Source organism: Phaethon aethereus (genome assembly GCF_964289735.1).
Source record: "Phaethon aethereus genome assembly, chromosome: 32".
NCBI lineage: Eukaryota > Metazoa > Chordata > Aves > Phaethontiformes > Phaethontidae > Phaethon > Phaethon aethereus.
The window spans coordinates 752,741-773,149 of NC_138608.1; the positions used below are offsets into that span (position 1 = coordinate 752,741).

Consider the following 20,409-nt stretch of genomic DNA (forward strand, 5'->3'; position numbering starts at 1 on the left):
CAAAAAAATGAGAAGTACCAAAAGAAGCCCCTTTTTCCAGGAATTTAGTGCTGGGGTAGGGGTCTTCCCCCTTCAGGAAAGCGCCTCTCCAGATCCTCTCAAGGCAAAGCACGTGACGGCATTACTTCAGCTTCCGCCCGCAGGCGCGGAAAGATCCCGAAACCAAACCTTGGCAGATTTCCCCCAATTCCCTCCTCGGGAGGAGAGCAGAATCTGAAAGAGGCGGCTGCTCCGTCGGCTTCCTCATTTCTAAAAACCAGGGGAAGCCAGCGGAACTGGTCGCAACACCCTGAAGTGGGTCGGCAGGAACTCAGCACCCCCAAAAAAGTTAGAAATAACCTTTAAAAGGCTTTTTTTTTTTTTTTTTTGGCACCCGAGCTCAGTGTAGATAGAGTGAGAGGGCAGAAATTCGGGTTGGGATTGAAAAACAGGATCCAAACCAATTTGGATTTCCCCAAGCAACAGGTTGGCAAACAAAATAAACCCCCACCAGACCCCCCCATCCCCTCCTGCTTGGAGAAGCCCGGAGGGATCCTCACACAGCAGGATCCAACCTTCCCCCCGCTGTTATTCATAACAGGGGCAAACGCTGACGCCGCAGGGCACAAACCTTCCCGATTTCACCCCAATTTTGGCCTCCGCAGTCGTGGTTTCTTCCACCCGGGCGTCAGGGGCTCCAAGCACAGGCCTGGCGGGGGGAAGAGGGAAGCGATTACGAGCCGTGTTTTGCAACCTCGTCGCGGCTACGCTCCTGAAAGATGCGGCCAGTGAGGATTTTGCCCAACTCCACTCCAGATCCACAAGCGCTCGGCTACACTGGGGACTTGGGTCATCACCTAGGATGGATTTTCCCCCATTTCAGGCTCTCAGAGGGGTTTTTTCCACACACACACAATCAAGCTGCAGCCCCTCAAGCCGCCGGTCACGTGCCCATGCTGTTAACGGTGCCCGCTGGCCCGTTTTCTCCCTGACCTCGCATTTCGGAGTGGGGAGCGGTGTACACACGTGTTTTTGGTGTGTTGCTGGGGCAGCAGGGTCAGAAAACCACCCGGCCACCGGCGCCACCCAGCACGGGTGGCTCGAGGAGGCCCCGAGAGCTAAAAGCGACCGGCGGGCTTTGGTCGTGGGGCAGTGTAAGTGAGGGGCAAAGTCCAGCACTAGCTGGGAAAGGGCGAAGGGAAAGGTGGAAGCACCGGGGACCACCTGCCCCACGGCAGCGTGGGGCAGCAGGAGGGGAGGATGCCTCTTCCTGCAGGCAGCCCCACATATCCTGACCCTCCACATCCCCCAGCCCCACATATCCTGACCCCTCACGCTCCACACCTCCCAACCCCAAAGCCCTCCAGCCACACACACCCAGAGCCCCCTCATCTCACAGCCATGTGTGCGCTGACACCCACATGCCCCATACCCCCACGGCCCCCAGCCCCACATGCCCTGAGCCCCCACGTCTCCCAGCCCAAGCCCTGACATGCCCCCCCAGCTCACAAACCCGACCCCCACCCCTGAGCCTCCCAGCCCCACACACCCCGAGGCCCCCAACCCAGAGCCTCTTAACCCCACACACCCTGACCCCCAACCCTGAGCTCCTAGTCCCACACACTCTGACAACCCCAGCCCCACAGATCCTGACACCCCCCACCCCAGAGCCTCTTAACCCCGAGCGCCCTGGCCCCCCGGCCCACCTCCCACGCCCCTGACCTCACAGGCCCTGACACCCCCACCCCTCGCCCCACAGGCCCTGACATTCCCCACAGGCCCCCGCCCCGCAGGCACCGACTCCCCCATCGCCACCCCCGTCCCTCTGCCCCTCCCGGGTCCCCCAGCCCCACACACACGAGCCCCCCCCCCGGCCCGGCTCCCCCGGTTCGTACCGGGCCCCGCTCCCCACCAGCCCGGCCGCCGCTCCGGCTCCCTCCGCCCCGCAGAGCCGCCGCCTCCCATTGGCCCCGAGAGACGCGCGCTGCCATTGGTCCGCCGCCTCCACGCTGCCACGCCCACACGCCTTCACCCCATGGGCGGGACGCTGAGCGCAGCCTCGCCCCGGGAAGGGCCTGCGGCAGCGGCTATTGGCGGCGGAGCGGGTAGAGGGCGGAGCTTCAGCGGAGGGGCGAGTAGGCGGGTCTACAGTTGGATGCAAAACAGGGGGCGGCGCCAGCGGTCACAGCTGGCGCCAAACCAAGGGGCGGGGCCAGAGGGCACAGCTGGATCTCAACGGGAGGCGGGGCTGGATTGGGGCACCACCCAATGTGGGCACAGCTGGACAGTCCCAGGCACAGCTGGAGCTAAAGGGGGGCACAGCTGGAGGAGGGCAGGGTGTATCTCATTAGAGGTGGGCACAGCTGGATCCAAACTGGAGGCACAGCTGTAAGGAGGCACAGCTGTAAGGGTGCACAGCTGGACAGAGTTGGGGGCACAGCTGGAGCCAAACGGGGGGCACGGCTGGATCGAGAGGCACAGCTAGACCCAAACTGGAGGCACAGCTGGATCGAGGGCAGCACGGCTGGATTTGAACCAGGCACACAGCTGGAGCCAAACGGGGGGGGTACAGCTGACCCCAAACCAGGGCGCACAGCCAGCTAAGGGCAGAGGCCACATCTGGATAGAGACGTTGGGCACAGCTGGCCCTGCCAACTCGGGGGGTGTCACCCCTGAATCCCCCAAGGGGGCTCTGAATGCTCCAACCCCCCAAAAACAGGCAGGACCCCCCCCCCAGGGCTCTGGTGCATCTGCTCCGCCCCAAACCATCCCCACCCACCCCCGTGTGTGTCCCCCCACTCCACACCCAGCTTCTTCAATCTCTTTATTCAACACCACAGCCGTGCCGGCACACGCCGCCGCCGGCCCGGCGCTAACCGCCGCCATTTCGCCTCTCCCCCCACCCCAGGGCCGGGCTGGGGGGGCGGGAGGGGCGCGCAGGCAGCTCGCTCACGCTCACCCAAAGTCTCTACGGCGTGCCAAGCGCAGGGGGGCAGCGAGAGGGAGCGGGACCGGGGCACGAGGGAGGGAGAGACCCCGTTACACTTGGTTTTTTTGGCTTTACGCCTTCTTTTTTTAGCCTTTACGCTTTTTTTTGGAGCCTTTATGCTCTTTTTTTTTTTTTTAACCCCCCTCCCCTCCAGCTCACAGCTTTCCTTTCTCCTCATCGCCGTTTTCCTTCTTAATTTCTTCGTAAAGAGCTTCGCTGCCTGGTTTCTCGGCTCCCTCGCCCGTCTTGGCGTTGGGGACCCAGAGCCCCGAGTCGATGCAGCGCTGCATGTGGTATTTGGCCTCCTGGAAGACAGAGGCAGGGAGGGAAGGCTCACAGGCAGGGGTAATCCCCTGCTGCCTGTTTCTGCCTGCCCTGCCAGACTGGGGGCCCCCCGCTGTGCACCCCTACAAGCCCCCGGTGCGGGGAAATAGCTACTCACGGTGGGATCCATTTTGCTGATCGTGTCCTGCAACATCTGAACATCTTTTACATCAAAGCATTTCTGCAGCTCCTGCGAGGCCAAAAATGCAAACACGTGAGGAAACCCCCAGGCACGAAACAACATTCAAATGTGACCAAACTTTGCCAGTTTATCCCCCCACCCCAAAAAAAGCACCACTCACAGGCGGGAGGGACTCGTACACCTCCACGGGGTCAAGCCCGCCGGGGCCCAGCCGTTTCTGCCGCTCCTCTTCCTCGTATTCCTTCATCGCCTTCTCGATGCGAACCTTGGCTCGACCTCGCACTCGTTCTTTGAAGGCTTCCAGCTCGTCATTGAAGCCCTCCATGTACTGCTGGTCAGCCGTCTGCGAGGAGAGTGGGCTGAGGAGGGGGCGTTCGGGGCCTCCTGGACCCCCACTTCCCCCCCAAACCCATCCTGGGGTCCCACCCGGCTCCATCTCTTCACCCCCAAGCTGCCGAAACGCTGCAGTGCCAGGGAGAGGGAAAACCACCTAACTCAGGGGCACGCAGTGGGGGTCCAGCCCGGTTCTCACCTTAATTTTGGTGAAAAACTGCCTGAAACAAGCCCGGGGATCAACCTTCAGGCTCTTGGCCAGCTCCAGGATGAACTGCATGACGATGGTCTGGTGGGCTACCTGCTCCATCAGGGCGTGTTTCTGGCGGGGGGTGGAAAAAAGGGACATGAGGACCCCTCAAATCCACCCATCTCCGTGTTCCCCGCGTCAGGGAGGTCAGGGGGCACATCCCCCACCCCTTTTGGTGGGTAAAAGAAGATGCGGGCGGCCGATCTGGATGAGGGGATGGAGAGCACCCTAAGGCGGTAGAAGACACTGAGCTGGGTGGGAGCCTGGATCTGCTCGAGAGTAGATCCCTACAGAGCGATCTGGACAGGCTGGATCGATGGGTTGAGGCCAAGGGGATAAGATTCAACAAGGTTCGGTTCCGGATCCTGCACTGGGGTCACAACAACGCTGTGGGTGTGGGGAAGAGGGAGGGGATTCTGCCCCATGGCAGCGGCGAGACCCCTGGCAGGCCTGGCAGAGTCAGGTTTAGGGTTGGACTCGGCGATCGTAAAGGTCTTTTCCAACCCCAACGATTCCCCGATTCCTGGCAGGAAAAGCAAATCAACCCACGGCAGAAAGGCCAGCGAAGCGAGAACAACGCGACCCCGGCACAAAGCTGGCAGGAGGAGCGGGTTTCATCCCGGTTTCTCACCTCTTCCACCTCCAGATCGATGCACCAGATGACTAAGTAATTAGCCGTCTCCTCGCAAACGAGGTGAGGGTTATCGGAGAGATATTTCTGGCTGTCGTCCCAGCGCCGCAGCATCCCTTCAAATCAGGGCAGCCCCAGTTAGGTTTTTCCACTCGTTAAAAAAAGAACAGTCTCTAAACCTCGCCAGCAAAACAAAAAAAGGGGTGGGGGGAGCAGAGGGAGAGATGACTCATCCCAAGGTTAAATTAACCCCCCCCAAATTGCGATTAACGACGGCAGCACACGAAGCTTCGCCTCGGCTGGGCAAGCATGCAAAAAATCTTGTGAAAAATATATCAAATTGTTGATGGTTCAGTGGAGCGAGCGACTTCCCCGCTGCTCCTGGCAGCAGGGTGGGGTTCCCCGCCTCAATGGCCGCAGGGAGCCCTGCCAGAAAGGGGGTCTCAGCCCCCCCAAGCCCTCCCCAGCACTCACCAAAGTGTTTGATCTGCTTCTCGTATCTCTCCACAAAGGTTTTGTGTTTCTTCTCTTTCTGTTCCTCCGTTTCCTCCTTCTCCTCCGGTTTGACGTTGAAGACGCTCTGGGGAGCGGAAGGACGTGAGCCGCCAGCCCAGTGACGGGGGACACACAGACACGGGGGGCTCCCCGCTCCCCCACACCCACCTTGCTGAAGCCGTCTTTGCTGAGGGTGTCCACGTTCCAGGGCATGTTCTTCTCCTTCTTCTTCAGCTCTTCCAATTTATTTTCCCAGCTCTTCTCTTCGTTCCTCAGCTGCTGGGCTTCGGCCTGGAGCTTCTCTAGCTCGCCCTTCCCGCTCTCCGGATCCGTCACCTCCAGCTCCTTCATTTTCTTCTGGCATTCAGCGAGTTTCCGTTTGCATTCCCTGCATCCTTTATCCAGCTCTTCTTTTTCCTTCTGGAACTGCTCCATTCTCTCCACTCGAGCCTGAAGGTGACAGGATGGAAATCACGTCGGGAGAGATGCTGGGCGCACCGTTAACTCTCTCCCACGGCCCTTCCTGGCCTCGTTAGCCGCGCTCCGGGAAGCCAGACACGCTCTCCCAGATCTGTTATCCCTGTGGAATAGGGTGAAGCACACGGAGCTGCTATGAGGGGAGTCCAACGCTCCCAAAACACTCAAATTTAGAAGAAAAATGAAGTTACTCCATGGAGCTCCGGAGCATTTTGTTGGAATTGGGAGGGAACAGCTCAGGGAGCAGCTTCATTTCTTCCCCCTGCCAAACCGGGGCCAACTCCGGAACACCGCCACTTCTGCCTCCCCAAGGATTTGCTCGGCTCTGGCTCCTGGAGGGTGTGGGGCCGCGCAGCACCCCCCTCCCCAGTTTACCCCCCACCCTCCGAGAAGCTGGGGGGGTTATCGGAGCCCGGCCCCCTCCTTCCAGCCCCAGGGTGATCAAGCCCCTGAAAGTGTCACCTCCCATGGGGGACCCCGAGAGGGTCCCAGGGGGTGTGTGGGGCCAGGCCCTCGGCTGCCCCAGCCCCCCAAAGGGCCCAGGAGCCCCCTAACATCTGAGAGCAGCCCCCAAGGAGACCACCTGGGGCGGCAGAGAGGGGCTGTGCCCCCCCCCCGGGGAGCCCCACGCCCACTCCCCAGGGGAACGAGGAGTCCCAGACATGGCAAGGACTGGGGGGCGGGGAGGGGGGGGGATGAGGAGCAGGAACGCAGGCGGGGGGGCTGCTGCCATGGAAATGGGGGGCCCAGGGGAAGGGGGGTGTCACAGGCCACTATAGGGATGAGGGATTCCCCCCTCCCATGGGGGGGGGGGTGTCCTTGGAGTTGGTTGCTATGGCAACACCCTTCTCCCTCTCTACGGGGTCTCGCGGCCGGTCGCCATGGGAACGGGCCTCCCGGAGGAGCTGGGCCCGGCGGGGGGAGCGCGGGCGCGGGCCGCCCGGGCCGCACCTGGTGCCGCCATCGGAAGAGGCTGGCCGTGTCGATGTTGGGGTGAGTCTCGTCCTCATCGTCCGAGACCTCGATGTGGTCCCACACGCTGTAGTCCACCATGGCGCGGCCGCCCCCGGGGCCCGCCGCCTCCGGCCGCTTCTGGAACCCTCCAGCGCCCGCCCCGCCTACTTCCGCCCGCGAAGGTCTCACTTCCGGACGCGCCGTCGATGCGCACTTCCGGTCGCGCCCACATCCCTCCGCGCATGCGCAGGGCGCGCGGGGGACGCACCAGAGCGGCCGCCTCGCCCGGCACAAAGATGGCGCGGATTTTAAAGAGACACACACGACGGAAAAAAGGGGGGGTGAAGGCAGGGCCCCTCGCTCGACGCCCCAAGGCCTGGGGGGACCGGGGCGCTCCCCCTCCATCGTTAGGCAGGGTCTGCCCGGCTCCTGTGGGCAGGGAGGGTGGGCAGGGACCCGCCAGCAGGCAGGCGCTGCACCTCTGGGGGCCATGGGGACAGGGACATGGGGCACAGAGCCATGGAGGGACGTGGCACCTTGGGGCACAGGGACACAGGGACATGGAGGGATGTGGCACCTTGGGGACAGAGGGACATGGGGCCACAGGGACATGGGGACACGGGGACATGGTGGCAGGGGGACACGGGGACACAGGGACATGGAGGGATGTGGCACCTTGGGGACACAGGGACACGGTGGCACAGGGACACGGGGTGCTCAGGGACACAGGGACAGAGGGACGTGGGGACACAGGGACATGGGGACACATGGACACGGGGACATGGAAGGATGTGGCACCTTGGGGACACGGGGACACGGTGGCACAGGGACACAGGGTGCTCAGGGACACAGGGACAGAGGGATGTGGGGACACAGGGACATGGGGACACATGGACACGGGGACATGGAGGGACGTGGTGCCTTGGGGACACGGTGGCACAGGGACACGGGGACATGGAGGGATGTGGCACCCTGGGGACACAGGGACACGGTGGCACAGGGACACGGGGACAGAGGGAAACGGGGGCACACGGCGCCTTGGGGACACAGGCCACAGTGGCACAGGGGGACACCAGGACACGGGTGGGATGCATGGAGGTACCGGGGGGGGCACTGGGGGGTCCCCGGTGCCGGGGGGGGGCGGGCACTGGGGGAACGGGGGATGCCGCACACACATACACCCGGTGCCGGGGGGACACGCGTGGGGCGGGGGGGGTGGCGCCCCTCCCGCCGCGTTTCCGTCGGCGCCGCCGCTGTCACCGGGCGCTCTCGGCGGTACCGGGGCCGGTACCGGGGCCGCCTCCCGCCCCGCGCCGCCGCCGTAAACAAAGGCAGGTGGATGCCGGGGAGCGCCGCCGCACCGGGAGCCGGCCAGGTACGGCACCGGGAACGGCACCGGCACCGGGAACGGCACCGGGGCGGCCCCTTCCCTGGTCCCCGCCGCTGCCGGAGCCCCTCCCGGTGCCACCCCGGTGCCGATCATCCCTCCGGTACCGCCGGTGGAGCCCTGGCAACCGTGCGATGGCCGGGACCGGTGTGCGGCAGCGGCTGCAGCCCGGAGAAACGGCGGGGGGGTGCGGGGCCGGCGGGCTGCGGGACCGGGGCGGGGGGCCGGAGCAGCGAAATCCCGCGGGACCCCAGGCCCGGCGGGACACCCCGTTCCCGTGGTTTCTCGCCCCCCACAGCCCTCCCCGGTGGAGGTCCCGGCGGTGGGTCCGGGGTCCCCGGTGGGGCTGGAGGACACACACGGGGCTGCGCTCTCCCCCCACAAGAGGATCCCAGCCCCCCCATTGCTCCCCCCACCCTTGGCCACCCAGATCCATCCCCGGGCCCCCCAAGGGCCTGGCACTGCCACGGGGTCACCGGCTGGCCCGGCACTGCTGGGACCCCCATCCCAGCCAGCCCTGGGGATCCTGCACCCCCTGGCTGCCCCACGGCGGGAGCGGCCGGGAGCGGTTCCGGTGCCCGGAGCGGTGCCGGTGTCGGGAGAGGCGATGCCAAAGGAACATCGGTGCCGGGAGCGATGCCGGTGCCGTGGGAAATGATGCCGGTGCCGGGAGCGATGCCGGTGCCGTGGAAGGGACGCTGGTGCCGAGGGAAGCAATGCCGGGTGAAGCAATGCCGATGCCGACGCAGCGGGGAAGCGATGCCAATGCCATGGCCAACGATGTCGCGGCCAACGACGCGATGCCGCGGGCGCAATGCCGGGGTTTCCTTGGCAACCTTTGCCAGGAGGAGCCGGGGGTCCCTGGGGTGGGAGCCGGGGCTGCCGAGAGCTGCCGCGGAGCAGCTCACCCACCCGCAAGGCCCTCCCAGAGCTCCCGGCACCGGTGCACGGAGGCGCGGGGAGAGTCTGTGCCAGCTGAGGGGGCTCCGGTTGTGCCACAGCTGCAATGAGTGTGTCAGGGCTCAGCCTGCCTCCCCAGGGACCCCCTGTCCCGGCACAGGCTGGGCTGCCGGAGGGTGCCGGGGGTGTGCCGGGGGTCTCCCCTCTCCCCCTCACCCTCGGCTCTCCCCCGCAGGTGCTGCAGCCCCCCAGGATGTGGCGGGGTCCCCCCACGCCCCCCGCATGGCCCCCACACTCTGAGCCCCATCGCCAGGCAGGCACATGAGGAAGAGCCGGAGCGACCTGGCTGGGCCCGAGGAGCAGGTGAGGTGGCACCGGAGGGCTCCGGCAGCACCGGGGGGTCCAGGAGGGCACTGGGGTGGGGATGGGGTCCCCATGGGAGCATATATGGGGGGGCTGGGGGTCCTCTCAATACCCCGGCCCTGGGACCCACAGCGGAGGGTGAGGGGCTCCTGCTTGGGTGCTGTGCCGTGCCGGGGTGCTGTGCCATGCCGTGCTGTGCCAATCCATGCCGTGCCATGGGGTGTGAGGCTCCCTAGCCACGCCACACTGTGTGGTGCTGTGCCATGCGGTGCCACGTGGCGTGACACTCCTCGGCTGTGCCGTGCCGTGCCATGCTGTGCTGTGCCATACCATATCACGCCATGCGACGCCGTGCCGCACCGTGCCGCGCCGTGCCGCACCATGCCGCATCACCCCGTCTGACCTGCTCCTGTCCCTTCCTCGCAGGCCCCTCCGGAGACGCCGGACCCTGGGTGCTGCAGTCGCTGCCCCCCGTCCCCGGGGATGCTGGGTGCCGACCTGTGCCGCGGGCGCCAACGCCTCTCTGCCAGCCTCCAGGTGCCCCCCTGGAAGCCCCCAGAGCGGCCACGCTCACCGGAGCCCGCCGGCCTCCCGCGTCCCACCACGCTGCCCCTCTGCATCCCGCCACGCATCGCCATCACCCACCCCGAGCCCCCCAGGTAGGGATGGGATTGGGGGACACGCACACGTGGCGGCGAGGCTGAGCCCGTCACCAGGGCGCCGGGGCTCCTGGCAATATTGGGTGGACCCCCCCATCATCCGGGGGGGGATGCCAGAGACCCCAGAGCTGGGTCATGTCCCTGGGCAGGGGGTCCTGCCGGGGTGCCCGCGGTGGGGACGGGGACAGGGTGGGGACGTAGGACGGCACCCATGCGGGTGACGCCAGCACTGGCCCCGCGGCAGCAGTGGCACCAGCCCCCTCGCCGACATGACACTGCCAAGAGTGGCTGGATCCTGCGGCCCCGCTCTGCTGGCCACCACCGCGTCCCCACCGCGGGCTGCAAGACGGGGGAGCGGCCCCCCAAAAACGCTCCCCTCTCTAATTCCACCCAACCTTTCACTATGGCTGCCGGATCCCGCCGCGCAGGCCACCGCCCCGGCACGGCGAAGCGCCAACCAGTGCTGCCGGCTGTGGCGAGGCGATGGGGGGCCTGTGACCCGGCCGGGGGGCCGGATCGCTCCCCGGTGCGGCGGCAGTGCCGGCAGCCTGCGGCGTGCCGCCAGCCCTCCCTCGCTGCAATGAATCATCCGCCGAATTTTCCAGGGTGTACGCTCCTGCCCGGAGCCCCGTTTCCCGTCCCGCATCCCCAAAATCCCCGGCTCCCGGCGATCTTCCCGGCGGGGGGGGGGGGGCAGATATTGGGGTCTGCTGCACCCTGGCTGCTCTCTTGGGTGGGTGACATTAATGGGGGACATTTTGGGGGGGCTGCTCCATCTGGGTGGGGTGAAGGCAGCTGCCTTCACGCCTGCCTGCACACACCCCCCCCGATGCTGGTGGGTTCCATGGTAAAACCAGAGCTGGAAGTTGGGGGGTCGCATCAGACCCCCCCCTGCTTTTGGCTGGAGCTGGGGTGGGGCACATGCCCCCCCCGTGGGGAGGGGAGCGGGGGGCCCAGCTTGGGGGGTGCAGGCAGGTGTGGGCACCCCCCGGTGTCCCCTCGGTTGGGTGGGGGTGCTCACTGGTGACCCCCACCGCGGCCTTGGGGGTCTCTGCAGCACCGTGCATGGGGGGGACCCCCAGCCCTGGAGGGGTCCCTGCAATGCTGTGCTTGGGGGGGGACCCCCATTGCAGCTTGGGGGGTCTGGGGGGGTCTGTGTGGCGCTGTGCAAATGGGGGGGCCCCCCAAGCTGGCCCCGGGGGTCTCTGCAGGGCTGGGAATGTAGGGGGGGGCCCCACTGCCACCCTGGGGGTCCCTGCAGCACCATGCACAAGTGGGGACCCCCAGCTCAACCCGGGGGGGGACTGTGCCGCGGGGGGGCGGGGGGACACCCCCATTGCAGCCGGGGGGGGTCCCTGCAGCACTGTGCGGGGGGGGTCCCCCACCCCAAATTTGTGGTGGGGTCTGCTCCGGGGAGGGGGGTCCCTGCTGTGTCTGCTCTGCCCCCCACGTGGGGGGCGCGGGGGGGCGGGATCTCTGCACTGCTGTTTTCTCCCGGGGGGGGGGATCCCCCCTCGGCTCGGGAGTTCTTCCACGGGGGTCGGAATCTATAGGTCCCTGAGGGATTCCCGGGGGGGGGGCACCGAGGGGATTCCCCCCATGGGGGGAAGCCCGGGGAGGGGGGATCCCCGCCGTGGGGGTATCCGATGGGGGGGGGTGTCTCCGCGCCACCTTGTACCTGCGTGGGGGGCCCACGGGGGCCCGGGGCGGAGCCGCTCCCTCCCGGCGGGGGGTCAGGTCCCGGGGCGGGGGGGAGGCGCCGAGCCGGGCGCGCAGAGGCGGCACCGGCAGCGGTACCGGCAGCGGTACCGGCACCGGCACTGGCGGCGGCACCGGCGGCCGCGGCGGCGGCAGGCGCCTCCCCCGGGGTCGTCCCAACCGGTTGCACGGGGCCATGCGGAGCCCGGGGCCGGGAAGAGCCGCCGCCGCGCATCGCTAGGGACCGACACCGGCAACCGGCACCGGGCCGGACACCGGCCCCGGCAGCGGGTCGGACACCGGCACCGGCTCCTTTACCGGAACCGCGAGCACCTCGGTGTCCCCGGTTCCCCCGGTACCGCGGATGATGGAGCCGGTGCCGGGCTCCAGGAAAAGCCTCTCGCTGTCGCTGCCGGTGCCCCGGGAGGGGCCCAGCACCCTGCGGCCCCCCCAGCACCTCTGGCGCCAGCCCCGCACCCCCATCCGCATCCGCCACCGCGGCTTCTCCGACACCGACCGGCACCGGCCGCGGCCCATGGAGCGGGCGGACGCCGTCGACACCGGGGACCGGCCGGGGCTGCGGAAATCCCGCATGTCCTGGCCCTCCTCCCTCCACGGGACCACCGGCAAGCGGTAGGTGCCGGCGGCGGGGACCCCCCCCACAGCCCCCCAGCATCATCCCGGTACCGGGACCGGAGGCGGGATCCCCCCAGCATCATGTTGGTACCGGTACCGGAGGCGGGACCCCCCCAGCATCATCCCGGTACCGGAGGCGGGACTGTCCCCAGTATCATCCCTGTACTGGTACCGGAGGTGGGACCCCCCCAGCATCATCCCGGTACCGGTACTGGAAGTGGGACCCCCCCAGCATCATCCCGGTACTGGTACTGGAAGCGGGACCCCCTAGCATCGTCCCCATCCCGGTACCATGGCGGCAGGGAGCCGGTGCCGGAGCCGGGGATGGTGATGATGGCGGGGACGGAGCCGGCCCGTGGGCTGCGTGGGAATGGGGGGGTGACAGCGACACGGGGGGGGGTCACATCCCTCGGGATCCCTGGCCTGGCTGGACCCTTCCCGGGGTCCCCCACCAGGCACCGGGGACAGTGATGGGGTCACTGGCACCGGCACAGCCATGGCTCCCAGCTCCGACCCCCGCTGCCCGTGGGCACTCCATGGGTGCTGGTCCCGGTGGGGCTTGGGGGTGTCCAGGGACCCAAGACCTGACCGAGGGTGCCTCCGTCCTGGCAGCCGTGGTTTCAGGGTGACCCTCTCGCGCCGCCGGCTCTGCCGGGGCAAACCCGCTCCTGGGAGAGGCGAGCGGAGCCGGCCATGGCACGGCCACTGGCGGGACTGGCGGGTGCCGGCAGGGGGGTCCCCATCCCCATGCCAGGGTTGAGGTGGGGGCTGCCAGGATCCGGCCACCGTGCCGGCACTCAGGAGATGTGCCAGATCGGGAGATGCTCGATGCAGCACCCCCAAAATGGGGGGAGAAACCTCAACCCCCCCCCCGATCCATCTGGCACCCGTGCCAGCTCTGCCCGTTCCCAGTCGGGAAGTTTTTTGGGGAAAACAACCCGGGAAGGTGCCGACGGGTGGTTGTGCCGCGACGGCAGCATGTGCCGGGCGTCGTGTCCTTCCGGCAGAGCCGAGGGGGCAGCGGCACCTCCGGCTTCGTTAGGGGAGCTAATTTATGCGCAGGAGGCTCAGCAGATGGTCGGCACTCGGGGATTTTATTTCCTTCCTCCTCCTCCTCTTCCTCCCTTCCCGACGGAGTTTCCCCCCTCCTGGAGACGGCTGTCGGGCGGCGAGCAGCTGGGGAGGGCGACGGGGCGCGGGCAGAGCCGGCATCCCCCGGTGAAACTGGGGCGGCCGGGGCCCCCCTAAATCCGGGGGTCGGGATGCCGGGGCCCCCCTCCCAGCATCACATTAAACCCCCATCAGTGAGACCCAGGGGACGGGTGACCCCCTCAACCCCTTATCCCGGCATCCCCATCCCGCTGCCGGCGCGGTTCAACCGGGAGAAACCGGCTCAACCCCCGCTTACGGGTTTTCTCCCTTCCCAGAGCAATTAGTGTAATTAAGCAAAACAAACGTGAAATCCCAAGCTGGGATTTCACCGGGGCAGAGGCAGATGGCCAGAAGCCGGCACGCCGCGGCAGTGGCAGGATCCGTCCAGCCACTGCCGGCTCCCGGAGACTTCTGTCGGGTTCCCGCAGCCTTCGCCTCGGCAAATTCCTCCTGCTTTAATTCCTTTCCTTTATCAGGAAAAAAAAAAAGAATAATAATAATAATCAAATCGACGCCAACCTCGTGCTGCCGGCGGGCCGTGGTGATGGCGGCGGTGCCGCGCGCCGCCCATCGCGGCCCCTCCGGCGTTGATGATGTGCCGTAATCTTTTTTGAGGGGGATGAGTCACCTGCGGCCATTAAAAGTGATTCACGTTTGTCTCCGGCTCCCGGATCAGATCCCGGTTGGGAGGAAATCCCGCGCCGGCAGGCAAGCCGTGCGTGCCGGCTGCCAGGAATAGCAGGGACGCCCCTTCTCACCGCCCCCGGGGCCAGCAGGGCGCGCCGGCCAATGCGGCATGGCGTGGTATGGCACAGTACAGTACTGGTACAGTATGGCACGGTATGGTAACGGTCCGGTAATGGTACGGCACAGTACGGTAACAGTATGGCACAGTATGGTAAAGGTATGGTGATGGTATGGGAGTGGTATGACACGGTATGGCATGGCACGGTGGTGGTATGGGAACGGTATGACACGGTATGGCATGGCGCAGTGACAGTATGGCTCTGTGTGGTGACAGTATGTAAATGGTATGGCACGGCGTGGTGATGGTATGTGAATGGTGTGGCATGGTATGGCACGGCGTGGTGATGGTATGGCACAGCATGGTGACGGTATGGCTCAGCACGGTGATGGTATGTGAATGGTATGGCACAGTATGGCTCGGCACGGCGACGGTATGGCACGGCGCGGTAACAGTATGGCTTGGCGCGGTGACGGTATGTGAATGGTATGGCACCGCGCAGTGACGGTATGGCACCGCACGGTGACAGTATGGGAATGGTATGGCACAGTATGGCTCGGCGTGGTGACAGTATGGCTCGGCGTGGTGACAGTATGGGAATGGTATGGCACGGCACAGTGACGGTATGGGAATGGTATGGCACAGTATGGCTCAGCATGGTGACAGTATGGCTCGGTGTGGTGACACTATGGGAATGGTATGGCACGGCACAGTGATGGTATGGCACTGCGCGGTGACGGTATGGCTCGGCGTGGTGGCACCGGGCTGGGGGTCCCTCTGTGCGGGGTCGTGCCGGCAGCAGGCCTGGGTGCCGCGGTGTCCCGGTGCTGGTGCCTGTCCTCGTCCCTCTCTCCTTCCCGGTGCCCAGCTCTTCCTCCTCTCCGCCTCCATCCCATCTCCGTGCCCATCCTCATCCTCCCCCCATCCCCCTTCCTCTCCCCATCCCCATCCCACCTCTTTCCCAATCCCGCCTCCACCCCCACCTCTGTCCCACCTCCACCCCATCCCAGTCCCCACTCCCATACCAGTACATCCCATCCCATCTGCATCCCATCCCCATCCCCATCCCCATCCCCATCCCCATCCCATCCCATCCCATCCCCATTCCCATTCCCATCCCATCCCATCCCATTCCCATCCCCATCCCATCCCATTCCCATCCCATCCCCATTCCCATCCTCATTCCCATCCCATCCCCATGCCCATCCCAATCCCATCCCTATTCCTATCCCATCCCATTCCCATTCCCATCCCATCCCCATGCCATCCCATCCCCATTCCCATCCCATCCCCATCCCCATCCCATCCCCATTCCCATCCCATCCCCATCCCATTCCCATCCCATCCCATCCCCATCCCATCCCCATTCCCATCCCATTCCCATCCCATCCCTGGCTTATTCCCCCTCCCTGCCCCACACCCCCTCAGGGACGGTGATGGACCCAAACCGGCCGTGCCGGGAGCGGGCGCCCCGGGAGCACCGGAGACGATCCGGAGGGCCCCCCGCTCCCTGCCCCCCTTCTGGGGCGCCCGACGCACCGCGCCGCGGGGTCACCGCGCCCGGATCCCACCCCGCTGCCCTCGGGTCCCCGGTCCGCTGGGGATGAGCGCGCTCCGGAAGAGACCCCGGGGCCGCCGGGGGGTCCCCGCCGGGGGGTCCCCACCGGGGGGTCCCCACCGGGGGGTCCCCCGTCTCGCGCCCGGCCCCCGCCGTTCCGCGAGGCGCGAGATAATCCCCGTGAAATCCCAAAAAAAGCCCTTTCCCGCCCCGCAACCGGCTGCGAGTCGCCCCCCTCCCGCTGCCTGCGCGGCCCCCCGGCCCCCCCCGCCGATGAGACCTCCTCCGTGGGGCTGGGGGACACCGTGGGGCCCAGGGACCCCCATCCACGACCCCCCCCTCCCCCGGCACCGGCCGGTCCTGGGGCCCCCCCGCCCCAACGGGTCAACCCCCCCCTAACCAACAGCCACCCCAAGTCTGCTCTACCAGCCCCCCCAGGACCCCCCCCGCGACCCCAGGACCCCCCCCACGGTGTCGAGGGGCTCCGGGGGGGAAGGAGCCCCCCCCCGTGGCCGCTCGTGCCGGGGCGGCTCGTTAGAGGAAGCTCGTGGAGGAGGGGGGGGGGCCGGGGCGGGAGCACCCCCGTGTCGTCGTCCCCCCCGCACCCATCGAGCCGGGGGGGGACCCAGGGCGTCAGCGGGAGGAGACCCCCCTCCGGGGACGGAGTAGGGGGGGCTGGCAGCGAGATAAGGGGGGCGTGGTGGGGGGGACACCCCGGGGCACGTGGGCAGGGACCCCCCAACCCCAGTTTGGGAGGGGACAGACAGGGACACCCCCCCACGCCCACGTTGGGGGGACACAGGGCCCCCCACATACACACCCAGGGTGGGAAACAGCCCCCCCGCCCCAGTGCAATGGGACAGGACCCCCCCCCCCAGGTTTTGGGGGGACAGGGGTGTTCCCCACGCCTAGGGTTAAGGGAAGGGCCCTTTGGGAGCCCCCACCCCAAACAGCGGCCTGTGGGTGCCCCCCCGCTTGTGGGGGGACCCCCCAGTAGGGGCGGGGGGGGCAGGTTCCTTCCGCGGCCCAGGGGGAAGTGGGCAACGGTTGGGGGGAGAGTGGCATCGGGGCCCCCCCCCCCCCGCGGGTCACTACCCCACACAGGGGGGTCCCAAAAACAGGGCGGGGGGAGGGTCCTGGCTGTGACAGTGGGGGTCCCGGGGCGCCTGGCAATGGGGGTCACAGGCTCGGGGGGGCACGGCCCCTGGGGACCCTGACCCTGGGGGGACGGTCTGGGGGTCCTGGGGCTCGAGGCTCCCGGGGGTCCTTGTGCTGGGGGGGTCCTGGTGCTGGGGGGTCCTGGGGCACAAGGGCCCTGGAGGTCCCTGTATCGGGGGGGCCCGGCTGCCCCCGGGGGGTGCCCGGTGCTGTCACCCACTGCAGGATCCGTCCCCGGTCCCGGGACCCCCCATGCCCCCAGCCGGCCACCGGGACCCCCACAGCCTGTCCTTCGACCCGGGGGGTGCACCCAGGCTCCGGGACCCCCCTCCCGGGGGTACCCCCCCTCCCGCCCCCCACCGGCGGCTGCCGGAGCCGGGGTCATCCCCCTCAGTGCCGGCAGCTGCCCTCGGCGGGGCTGCCCCCACCCACAGGTGCTACTGCACCCACGGGGGCACCCGGCGGTGTCGTGGTGCTCCTGCAGGCGCCAGCGCTGGGTGTCGCTGGCCCCATATCGCGACAGAGCCTCATGTCACGACGGGGCCTCATATCGCGATGGGGCCTGCTGGGTCAATGGCGGCTTCGGCCAGTGGGCAGCTGCTCCGGCCCTGCGGCAAAAGGTCGCGGTGGAAACACGAGACAGCGGCTAAAACTAAGTGCTGGCGCCCAGCGCGGTGACGCCGCGGTGACGCCGCGGTGACTCGGTGTCCAGTGTGCACGGTGACACCGGAGCGTGTGGTGATGCTGGTGCACATGGTGCCGCCGGTGCACGTGGCAACACCAGTGTATATTGTGACACCGGTGCATGCGGTGATGCCGGTGCACTTGGTGACACTGGTTGATGCGGTGACGCCGGTGTGCGCGGTGACGCCAGTGTGTGCGGTGATGCCGGTGTGTGCGGTGATGCCGGTGCACACAGCGACGCTGGCCCCTGCTCACCCAACCACCGCTCGGGGAGTCGCGGGCAGGCCGGCAGCGTGGCACGGCCACCGTCACCGCCGGGCACGTCGCCGATGCCACCGGGACCATCACCGACGCCACCCCTGCACCGGGACGGCGCCGGCTGTCGGGGCGGGGGGGGGCCGCGGCGGGGCTCAGCCTGGAGTCCCTGACGTCCCCCCGTGTCCCCCCCCAGCTCCGAGGCGGAGAATGGCGCCGGCACGGGCCGCAGCCCCCCGGACCCCCAGGCCAGCCCGGGGCTGGTGCTGCTGCCCGGCGGCCCCCCCGGCCCGCGCCGCGAGTCCTTCCTCTACCGCTCCGACAGCGACTACGACGCCTCCCCCAAGAGCGTCTCCCGCAACTCCTCCGTCGCCAGCGAGGCGTGAGTGCGGCCCCCCGGCCCCCCCCGGCCCCCCCAGGGCCCTTCCGCGCTCCCCGCAGACTCTGGGCGCCCTGGGGACCCCCCGAGAGCCCCTCTGGGGCTCCCCCCGTGTCGCCGTGGGCCATGTCCCCCCCCCCCCAAGGGTGAGTGGGGGGTCGGGGGGGGGTCCAGGCATCCCGGCCCCACTGCTGACCCCCCCCTCATTTCTCTTCCAGCCACGCCGAGGACCTGATCGTCACCCCCTTCGCCCAGGTAGGGCGGGGAGGGTCCCCAGGGGGGTCCCTACGTGGGGGGGGGGGTGCAGGATTGGGTCCTCCACCCCAAAGCCCTGCTGGGGAGGGGTCGTGGTGGGGGGTGGCTCGGGGTTTGGGTGATGCCAACGGCAGATTTGGGGTCCCTGGGGGACACGGTCCCCCGCCAGGCGTGCCTGACCCCCCTGGTGCCCCCCACTTTTGCGTCCCTGACCCCCCACACCCCCGTGCCCCCCCCAGGTGCTGGCGAGTCTCCGCAGCGTCCGCAGCAACTTTTCCGTCCTGGCAAATGTCCCCACCCCCACGTCCAGCAAGTGAGTGACTTTGACCTTGACCCTTGACCTTGACCCCTGACCCCATGTGGAGGGGGTCCCAGTCCCATCCTGACTCATGTGTGTGCCCCCCCCAGGTGGTCACCCATCGGCTCCCAGCCCCCCCCCTGCACGGCCACGCTCTCAGGTAAGGGGGGGTCGGGGTGTGGGGGGGTCGGCCCCCGAGCTCGGAGGATTTGGGGGGAATTGAGATGATTTTGGGGAAGGGGGGGGGCAAAATTGGTCGTGCCCCCCCATCCCACTGGGGAAACTGAGGCACGGGGCTGGTAGTCCCCAGCCCTGTCCCCATCCCCAGCGGGAGCCTGGGACCCGGGGGGGTCCCTGCAGCCCCCCCATCCCCGAGGGTCCCCGCAGCCCCATCCCTGGGGGGTCCCCGCAGCCCCTGGAGGGTCCCTGCAGCCCCATCCCTGGGGCTCCCACAGCCCCGGGGGGTCCCTGCAGCCCCCCATCCCTAGGGGTCCCCGCAGCCCTGGGGGGTCCCACAGCCCCGGGGGGGGTCCCGCAGCCCCCCATCCTCAAGGGGGGTCCCCGCAGCCCTCTCCCCATGGGGTGCCCGGCACCCTCCCCATCCCCGGGGGTCCCCCGGCCCCATGCGCCGGCCCGGGGGTCTGTGGCCGCCGCTGACCCCCCCGCAGAGGAGGCGGCGCAGCAGCTGGCCCGGGAGGCGCTGGAGGAGCTGGACTGGTGCCTGGACCAGCTGGAGACCCTCCAGACCCACCGCGCCGTCAGCGAGATGGCCTCCAACAAGGTGGGCCCCGGCACGCCACCGGGCCGGCGACGCCACACGGCGCTGCCACGGAGCCGGGGACGGAGTCCTGGTAGCACCTTGAGGACGGGGATGGGGACCCCAGCGCTGCCACGGAGCCGGGGATGGGGTCCTGGTAGCACCTTGGGGACGGGGATGGGGACCCCGGCGCTGCCACGGAGCCGGGGACGGGGTCCTGGTTCTGCTGTGGGGACAGGGACGGGGACCCCGGCGCTGCCACGGAGCTGGGAATGGGGTCCTGGTTCCGCCGTGGGGACAGGGATGGGGACGCTGGTGCTGCCACAGAGCCGGGGATGGGGTCCTGGTTCCGCCATGGGGACAGGGATGGGGACCCCGGCGCTGCCACGGAGCCAGGGATGGGGTCCTGGTAGCACCTTGGGGACAGGGATGGGGTCCTGGTTCTGCCCTGGGGACAGGGATGGGGACCCTGGCACTGCCACGGAGCTGGGAATGGGGTCCTGGTTCCGCCCTGGGGACAGGGATGGGGACCCCGGTGCTGCCACAGAGCTGGGAACGGGGTCCTGGTTCTGCCCTGGGGGTGGGGACCCCAGCACTGCCACGGATTTGGGGACAGGGCGCTGGTTGTGCCGTGGGGATGGGGATGGGGACGGGAACCCCGGCACTGCCACAGAGCTGGGAACAGGGTCCTGATTCTGCCGCAGGGACGGGGATCCCGGCGCTGCCATGGATTTGGGGACAGGGTCCTGGTTCTGCCATGGGGACAGGGACCCCGGTGCTGCCATGGATTTGGGGACAGGGCACCGGCTGCGCCGTGGGGACCGCGGGCTCTGGGGCCAGGGCGAGGGGGGCTGGTGGCAGCAGGGGATTGGGGACAGTGTCCGGGGGCTGCGTGGGGTCCCTGGCCCGGCGGGGGCCAGCGGTGGTGCCGGTGTCAGCGGCTGTGCCCGC

The 20,409-nt window shown here is 68.0% G+C and overlaps 1 protein-coding gene across 1 annotated transcript; it reads right to left on the minus strand.

Annotated features, from left to right (window-relative positions):
* Positions 1-2,604: 2,604 nt before the first annotated feature.
* On the minus strand, positions 2,605-6,673 carry CDC37 (cell division cycle 37, HSP90 cochaperone; the record flags this gene model as incomplete). Its single annotated transcript, XM_082012179.1, has 8 exons — positions 2,605-3,273; positions 3,411-3,482; positions 3,595-3,777; positions 3,967-4,089; positions 4,649-4,764; positions 5,123-5,228; positions 5,312-5,593; positions 6,572-6,673. The coding sequence occupies 8 exons, from the start codon at positions 6,671-6,673 to the stop codon at positions 3,124-3,126; spliced, it is 1,134 nt and encodes a 377-aa protein (XP_081868305.1). The 3' UTR covers positions 2,605-3,123.
* Positions 6,674-20,409: the final 13,736 nt, after the last annotated feature.